The 8,338-nt window shown below is 42.4% G+C and overlaps 1 protein-coding gene across 1 annotated transcript in view; it reads right to left on the bottom strand.

Moving 5' to 3' along the window:
• Nucleotides 1-95: 95 nt before the first annotated feature.
• Nucleotides 96-8,338, bottom strand: part of fer1l6 (fer-1 like family member 6) — a 37,696-nt gene continuing 29,453 nt past the window's right edge. Inside the window, exons 34-45 of the mRNA XM_061691625.1 lie at nucleotides 8,243-8,338; nucleotides 8,036-8,163; nucleotides 7,795-7,965; nucleotides 6,550-6,704; nucleotides 6,329-6,474; nucleotides 3,778-3,866; nucleotides 3,603-3,701; nucleotides 3,411-3,531; nucleotides 2,449-2,569; nucleotides 2,221-2,378; nucleotides 2,001-2,101; nucleotides 96-980 (exon numbers count right to left, since the gene is read on the bottom strand). The exon at nucleotides 8,243-8,338 is cut by the window's right edge and continues 39 nt beyond it. Coding sequence (XP_061547609.1) covers nucleotides 800-980; nucleotides 2,001-2,101; nucleotides 2,221-2,378; nucleotides 2,449-2,569; nucleotides 3,411-3,531; nucleotides 3,603-3,701; nucleotides 3,778-3,866; nucleotides 6,329-6,474; nucleotides 6,550-6,704; nucleotides 7,795-7,965; nucleotides 8,036-8,163; nucleotides 8,243-8,338 — 1,566 coding nt within the window. The 3' untranslated portion in view covers nucleotides 96-799. The remainder of the gene's footprint in view (nucleotides 981-2,000; nucleotides 2,102-2,220; nucleotides 2,379-2,448; nucleotides 2,570-3,410; nucleotides 3,532-3,602; nucleotides 3,702-3,777; nucleotides 3,867-6,328; nucleotides 6,475-6,549; nucleotides 6,705-7,794; nucleotides 7,966-8,035; nucleotides 8,164-8,242) is intronic.

The following is an 8,338-nucleotide window of genomic DNA, read 5'->3' as shown; positions in this document are numbered from 1 at the left end:
GTGAAGTTTCAGTCAGTAATGGCTATTCAAAGAGCTTCTTAATATTTATTTATTTTAATGTTCATTTATGATGACAGAAATGACCACAGGTAAATCATAATTCTAACAATAAAACATGAACTGCCATGTTTAAACCAAAGTCCAACTACATCAGAAATTCACACCCCTGTTCAAACGCCAGGTTTTTGTGGGGAAAAAAATGAGTGATAGTTTCAAAACTTTTACTACCATTATAAATTACCGTATTATATGAACTCAGCAAAACAAATCTTGTGTGTGAGTAAAATTGGACAAATTAGATAATTTGGTTGCACAAGTCTACACACTCTCATAACTGCAGACTTAACTATCCATCCATTCTCTACACTGCTTATCCTATTGAGGGTCACAGCTGTGTGCTGACTCATTTAACATGAGTTTGAATGTGAAAGGTAAATTCTGAACACAGCCACATCCCCAATTATGACTGTCTGCACACTTGTGCAACCACATTATTTATTTTTAATTCCCCTCCTAAAACGATTGAAGTGAGTTGTACAGGTTATAGGTGGAAAAGGTTTTGAAATAATTGATCTTGATCCCAATTCTTCAACAAAAAAACCTTGGCATTTGAACCGGGGTGATGTCTATGATTTTAAAGAAGTATAAGCAGTCTGTCTATTACAGCCCAAATAGACAGAAAACTAGTTAGGCTTGAATTATTTACACCCTGTGTGGGTTACAGACAAATAAGTGGATCCTAATTAAGAATGAATGTAAATGCAAATGATACCTTATAGCTTTGTATGCATGTACTGTGTTATCCATTCACTATCTTTTGGGAGATAGCGCCCGGTAGCGTATAGAGCAACAGGGCCAGGAAGAGCGCCGTGACGAGTAGCACCAGAGCGATGATGATGTACTTCTTGTAGTTCCGCCACACCAGGTGGAAGAAACACTTGAAGGGGTTCACGAACCACGAGAAGGAGGTGTCGGGACGGCTGGGGAGCAGGGCACACAAGGAATATCGGACGATGTCAAGGTCTTGTTTGGAATGTATTAATGTTTCTTTACTGTCTCATACCAAACCAGTGCCGTTACTTTGTTTCTAATTTCTAAGTCATCATGTAAACCCGGTGTATGTTCTGGTTCATTTTTGATCCGACTTGAGACTCAACTTGTGGGCAAACCCTTGAGACTGACTTGGTCCCGCCTCGGTTATGTACCGTCATTCGCAAGCTGTTTTACTCTTTCATAGTCTCAAGATTACCACAATTTCCCCTGATTAAACCCATACTGGTGAATTTTAGTAGACATGGGTCAAATTTCACCTGGTACAGCCTTAGTGTAAGCAAACTTTGTAGCACTTGCACAAAATAATGATTTGACCCAAAGGGTAGATTAGCGTTAAGAAATCTTTGTAACGTGGCATTATCGTTAGTGAATGGGCAGTCCTACATTTGTTGAGCGGCCTTAAAAAGTATTTAAAAGGTATTTTTATGGTAGCCCATTTAGGCAGCAAACTAGATCTTAAATTAATTGCACTTTCTAGTGCTTGCTGCTAAGAAGCAAAAGGGTCTCACACCAAACTCCTGCCATTTCTAAGGCAGCCTATTTAGGCAGCAAAGATGGACTTCGAGTGGCCTTAAAAAGGATTCTTAAATGTACCAATATTTTCTCTTAATTAACTTTGTTAAACGGGCGGATAATCTGACCTGCGCAAACTGATTTTTTTCACCTAATCACTATTTTTGAAGAACAGTATTGGTTTTGCACCATCTTGTGGCAGCCTTGCATCAAGGAAGTATGTTGAAGGAGTTTCAATTAGACATAAATGTTTTGCTCCCATCTTGTGGCATGTAAAGGCAATTGCAAATCTTTTGGCAGGGAGTAATTTATTTGTGGATTTTCTCTATTTGCGACAGGGCATGGTCCCCATTCCCCATGAATAACAGGGGTTCACTGTTATGCATGAATGTTAGCTAAGTAACAGGAACTACAAGATTCTGACCCAGTCTTACTTGGGTTTGGGTAGCGGATCCGGTTCCTTGCGGGCTCGGCCCACTGGGTTTTTCTCAGCCTCTTCAGCTGTCACAAGGTGGAACTCCGCCTCCACTTTCCCCTGGTGAGGTCATTGGGCGACATCTGTCAACAAATCTACTCACCTTTTGGGATTTATCCAGGTTGGTTCTCGGTCCTTCAGGGGACTCCTCCAGGTCCAACATTGCGAGGTTAGCATACCGTCAGCTCTCCAGACTTGCTGACAGGCCACCATCCTCTGGACCTCTTCTGCTGGAAGATGGAGATCCTCTCCATCCCATCCGTGAAGACGTCCACCTTGCACGATTTGGCAGTCTTTGCTCCGCGTGGGAACCCGTGGAGGTCTAACTCCACTGTGCCTGAGCACGTGCATGTAAACGCAGGTTAAAAGACGACAATTTGAAGTTACGCTGACGTGCCGTGACTTACCGAGGAAGTCGTCGGAGGAGAGCGTCTCAAAGTCCCACACCTGAAGACTGAGGATGGCGGGCAACTTCTGTTCGGTTTTGTCCAGGGAGAAAATGCTGTCTCGCTTCTTCACCACCACTACCTATGGTATAATAAGAAAAATACGAAAACAAATAAAAATCTCCTTGACAAAAACGTGTAATCACAATCAAAATTGACCCTGCATGTAATCAAAGTAAAAGGCATTTACTTAATATCCATGAACTAGTATGCTCTTTGGGTTACCGTATATTGTCCCGTATGCTTACAGTTAATTGAAGACTAAATTCAGCGACAATTCAGCGCACTCGTAGGATAGTATACGCTCAAGCGGCTTACCATACCCAAGGCCCCAACTTTACACTGAACAAGTGCAAACAAATTGTTCAAATGTGTTTTATATGTCAATCATGGAAACAGTCGATATTAGTAGTAGCTGTGTTTTTTTAAGACATACAATTTTGCCAAGTAAAGTCAAACTGTTAATTCAAATTTGCTACAACTTTACAAAAAATGTGAACTGATCAAGAAGGCAACTTTAAATGTTGCGCTGGATATCTGGTCACCATAACCACCATTCTACTTGTATTGACAGAAACTAAATTGATCTTTGCAGTTCTTTATAACCCATTTGTTTTTGTTTTTTAAAGGTTGTGCAAAATAAATAGGTACACTGTATTTTCACTAATTTTGCACACACACACAAATCTTTAATCGATTTATTCACTGTAAATCGTATGGACTATTTAGGAAAATGGACAAAAAGAGAAATTTCCGAATAACTTGGAACACAGTCTTGGATTATTTGTGCCGTCTGTTGGTTGCTGCTAATTAGTGCTTTGGAGCAATATCTTTTAGTGCCATTAATCCACAACAGAACCCGAAAAAGGTGAAAAAAGGCCAGCTTTTAACAGGCAAGGGTTTCAAACAGCTACTCCAATCACCTTCTCAGCAGGCAAGTAGCTGAAAGGGAAAACAAAGCGCCAGTTGAAGTTTCCTTCCCCAGTCAAAGAGTTGTAGTGGACGTCTGTCTCCTGGCGGTCGTCCTCCAAACCTTTCAGCCAGCTACAGATGAGACGAATGGTTTACTGTAGTGACATGCCTACATGAAACGATAACAATATTACAAATATTACCCTTTGATGTAAATATCACTGGACTTTTGACCAGTCAGGAAGTTGCTGTCCTCCAGAATGACATCCTCAGTGTTCCAGATGATGACGCGCAGTTCATACCTGCAACCACACGCTCAGTATTGACATCCTGTCCACCTGAACTGCCTTCAGGTGCAGTTCAACACGCTTGCCTCACCCTTTGGGTTTGCGAGGGGAAATATCCACTGCAGGTCCGGGATGAGGTAGGTCCATTGGAAACATGTCCACCCACATCTGAACTTGACCCTGCGCACGCATGCACCCACCAACCCACACACAATCCATGTAACTCCATATTTATGCAATGAAATTCACAAAACCGGGCCTTGTTCTGCCTTCAGTGCACATTGCTGAAAGACAAAACGCCTTCAAGTTAGGGATATCAGGCAAAGCGTCACATCCCCAGACAGTATAATTAACACAAATAGGACCATTCATTGTCATTTTAATAATTTCAAGCCAGTGTCCCTTCCCCTTTTATCAGAGTTGGTGCTACAAATGAAACCAACTTCATGCAGTCTGGACTCCATCCCCACAAAATTTCTTAGAGGCTTTTAACACTGTTGGTTTCATCATTTTATCTATCATTAATATTTCTTTAGCAGAGAGTGTAGTCCCCTCTTCTTTTTATTTTTTTGGGGGGGCGGGGGTGATCCAACCTCTTTTAAAGGAATCCAACCTTGAACCGTCCGATTTTAATACAACCCCAATTCCAATGAAGTTGGGACGTTGTGTTAAACAAATAAAAACAGAATACAATGATTTGCAAATCATGTTCAACCTATATTTCATTGAATACACTACAAAGACAAGATATTTAATGTTCAAACAGGTAAACTTTATTATTTTTAGCAAATAATAATTAACTTAGAATTTTATGGCTGCCGCACGTTCCAGCAAAGCTGGGACAGGTGGCAAAAAATACTGAGAAAGTTGAGGATTGCTCATCAAACACCTGTTTGGACCATCCCATAGGTGACCAGGTTAATTGGTAACAGGTGGGTGTCATGATTGGGTATAAAAGGAGCTTCCCTGAATTTCTCAGTCATTCACAAGCAAAGATAGGGTGAGGTTCAGCTCTTTGTGAACAAGTGCAGGAGAAAATATTCAAACAGTTTAACGACAATGTTCCTCAACGTACAATTGCAAGGAATTTAGGGTTTTAAGCTACAGTGCATAATATCATCAAAAGGTTCAGAGAATCTGGAGAAATCACTGCATGTAAGCGGAAAGGCCGAAAAACCAACATTGAATGCCCGTGACCTTCGATCCCTCAGGCGGCACTGCATCAAAAATTGACATAAATGTGTAAAGGATATCACCACATGGGCGCAGGAACACTTCAGAAAACCAATGTCAGTAAATATAGTTTGGCGCTACATCCGTAACTGCAACTTGAAACTCTACTATGCAAAGCAAAAGCCATTTATCAACACCACCCAGAAACGCCGCCGGCTTCTCTAAAGATGTCTAAGATGGACTGATGCAAAGTGGAAAAGTGTTCTGTGGTCCGACGAATCCACATTTCAAATTGTTTTTGGAAATTGTGGACATCTTGTCCTCCGGGCCAAAGAGGAAAAGAACCATCCGGACTGTTATGGACACAAAGTTCAAAAGCCAGCATTAGTGATGGTATTGGGCTGTGTTAGTGCCAATGGCATGGGTAACTTACACATCTGTGAAGGCACCATTAATGCTGAAAGGTACGTACAGGTTTTGGAGAAACATATGCTGCCATCCAAGCAACGTCTTTTTTATGGACGCCCCTGCTTATTTCAGCAAGACAATGCCAAACCACATTCTGCACGTGTTAACAACAGCGTGGCTTCGTAGTAAAAGAGTGCGGGTACTAGACTGGCCTGCCTGCAGTCCAGACCTGTCTCCCATTGAAAATATGTGGTGCATTATGAAGCGTAAAATACGACAACGGAGACCCCGGACTGAAGCTGTACATCAACCAAGAATGCCTGTCTGGGTGCTGTTGATAAATGACTTTTGCTTTGCATAGTAGAGTTCCAAGTTGCACTTACAGATGTAGCACCGAACTGTATTTACAGACATGGGCTTTCTGAAGTGTTCCTCAGCCCATGTGGTGATATCCTTTACACATTGATGTCGGTTTTTGATGCAGTGCCGCCTGAGGGATCGAAGGTCACGGGCATTCAATGTTGGTTTTCGGCCTTGCCGCTTACATGCAGTGATTTCTCCAGATTCTCTGAACCTTTTGATGATATTATGGACCGTAGATGATGAAATCCCTAAATTCCTTGCAATTGTACGTTGAGGAACATTGTGCTTAAACTGTTTGACCATTTGCTTACGCACTTTTTCACAAAGAGGTGAACCTCGCCCCATCTTTGTTTGTGAATGACTGAGCAATTCAGGGAAGCTCCTTTTATACCCAACCATGGCACCCACCTGTTCCGGGGTGCGTATCTTTTCATTCTACGTCTAACCGTCTCAGTTGGGCAAGGTGAGTTTTTTGCATTGCTTGGGGTTTCATTGCCTGGAGCTTCACCGTTTTGTTTTTCCTGATATACGATCGTGATGTTTGGTGTGTACTGTGTTTTATTCTGTCTGTCAAAGCACTTTATGAACGTGTTTCTAAAGGTGCCATCCAAATAAAGTTATGATTATTATTATGATTATTATTATTACTATTTCGTGTGATACTTTTGTACCTCTGATGTTTAGATACTCAGTCATACCTGATCCATTCCAGGCCGAGCTTTGTGAAACAGCGTCCGGGTCTCGATGTGTTCTGGTACCAGTTTGCACCCCATGTCCAGGATCTCAGCCCAACGATGCAGAATCTTCAGAGACAAGTGCTCATAGGACTCCATCGGTTCCTCGTCTGGTACGTATGCACACATGAGGATCATCCTTTGGAGTTGGGATCATACTCGATAACAGGAACTGCGGTGCCCACCTTCATGCATAAAGAGAGTCTTGCCAGTGAAGACTTTGTTGGCCACAGTGATACATCCTGGTCTGAAGTGAGGACCATCCACGTCATTTTCTCTGCACAGCTTCGACAGCAGCTCAGATGGCTTCAGACAGTCTCTCCAGGCATTATAACCTTCACTGGGGCACACCATCAGCAAGCACAGACAGGACGTTGTCAAGTTCGGCTGAACACGCTTTTTGCTATTTGAGAATATTCACACAATATTCCATATGTGACATAACGTCACATATGGACTTGCTGCATAATGATGCAGACAGATTGAGCCTGACAGTGGTACATTGGTGGCTTTCATACTCTATATCTACAGTACAACCTCACTCACAAATGTGACAATCATCAATCATGTGCTTTCTTAAAAAGAAGCTGCAGGAAAAGTTATCAAGTGGTTCAGTTTGGTTTGAGAAAATACAATTCTCTACTTTTTGTTGTTGTGGAGGGTACCAAAATAACAGCACAGTGGTTAACTCTAAATTGCCCGTAAGTGTGAATGTGAGTGCGAGTGGTTGTTTGTTTCTATGTGCCCTGCGATTGGCTGGCGACCAGTTCTGGTTGTACCCCGCCTCCCGCCCGAAGATAGCTGGGATAGGCTCCAGCAGCCCGCGACCCTAGTGAGACTAAGTGGTAAAGAAAATGGATGGATGGTGGGTACCAAAATATGTATACCATAAAACGCTTCAGTTTTCAGCACCTGTCACTTGGGTTACTATTTGTGGTATAGTTCCTAAAGAAGGGCTCATCAGGGGAAGTAGAATTGACAATCACTTTAAGAGATTTATAGAAATAAATTGTTGCTTATTGATATCTGTTTCTTACCTTGTTAAATCATTGTTGATTATTGTGAGGAATCACTGAAATGTGTCAGTGTCTTCACATACTATAGATTGAGATTAATTAATTAATAATTACAGGTAATTTGAGCTAATTCATTAGTTCAGAAGTGTGTATCAAACTAGTAGCCCTTCACATTAAATCAGTGCCCAAGAAAAAAAATGGTGATCCCTGATCTTAAGGATGGAGCTAGACCCTCTGCATTATATTGATTGGTAAATGTGTAAATTGTCACCTCACCTAACCCTAGCCCCCAAACGTATCTCTAAACCTTTTCTTATGCTAAAATCACAAACTTGATAAGGTTTTACTGTTCAAAACCATACTGTGACAAGCTGAACCCAACTGGAACAGTAGGATGGGGTCGTTACTACTCACAGGCTGTACTCAGTAGGCAGTCCGCAGGTGGCTCGGTGTCGGCTGTAGAAGCGGTTCTCCAAGTCAATCCGGGTCTCCCCTATCAGGTCGTCCCCTCCCACCATGTCATAGTCATAGATGAGCACTGACAGTAGAGACTCCTGAGGAAATGTCGCCTGAATCTCAAATGACCTAGAGGAAGACAGAACAAATCAACTGGTGGGTACTTTTGATGACAAAACTGTCAAGGGGTGACCGCAACCTTCCAAAGACAGGGTTCAGCTGTTTCGGGATGTAGTTGTCGCGGTCTTTGATTTCATTCTTGCCGAGCTGAACAACAACATAAGGGTCCGCCTTTCCGTCCGGGTCAGCTGGGTGCAGGTTTGATGCCTTCAGGGACAGCGCAATGAAGAATACAGTAGTCAGACAACAAGGAGACCAGAACACAACAGAGCACAGCAGCACTTACAGAGACGATGTAAACCCGAATAAGGACTTGAACTGGCATGTTCTGCGGAATCCCTCTGTTGACTCTGAGGTGTCCATCGTCTTCTTCCCACTCGTC

This window comes from Phycodurus eques, chromosome 12 (genome assembly GCF_024500275.1).
Source record: "Phycodurus eques isolate BA_2022a chromosome 12, UOR_Pequ_1.1, whole genome shotgun sequence".
NCBI classification, from domain to species: Eukaryota; Metazoa; Chordata; class Actinopteri; order Syngnathiformes; family Syngnathidae; genus Phycodurus; species Phycodurus eques.
The sequence above is the reverse complement of the archived record's forward strand: the minus strand, read 5'-3'. Positions and strand labels throughout refer to the sequence as shown.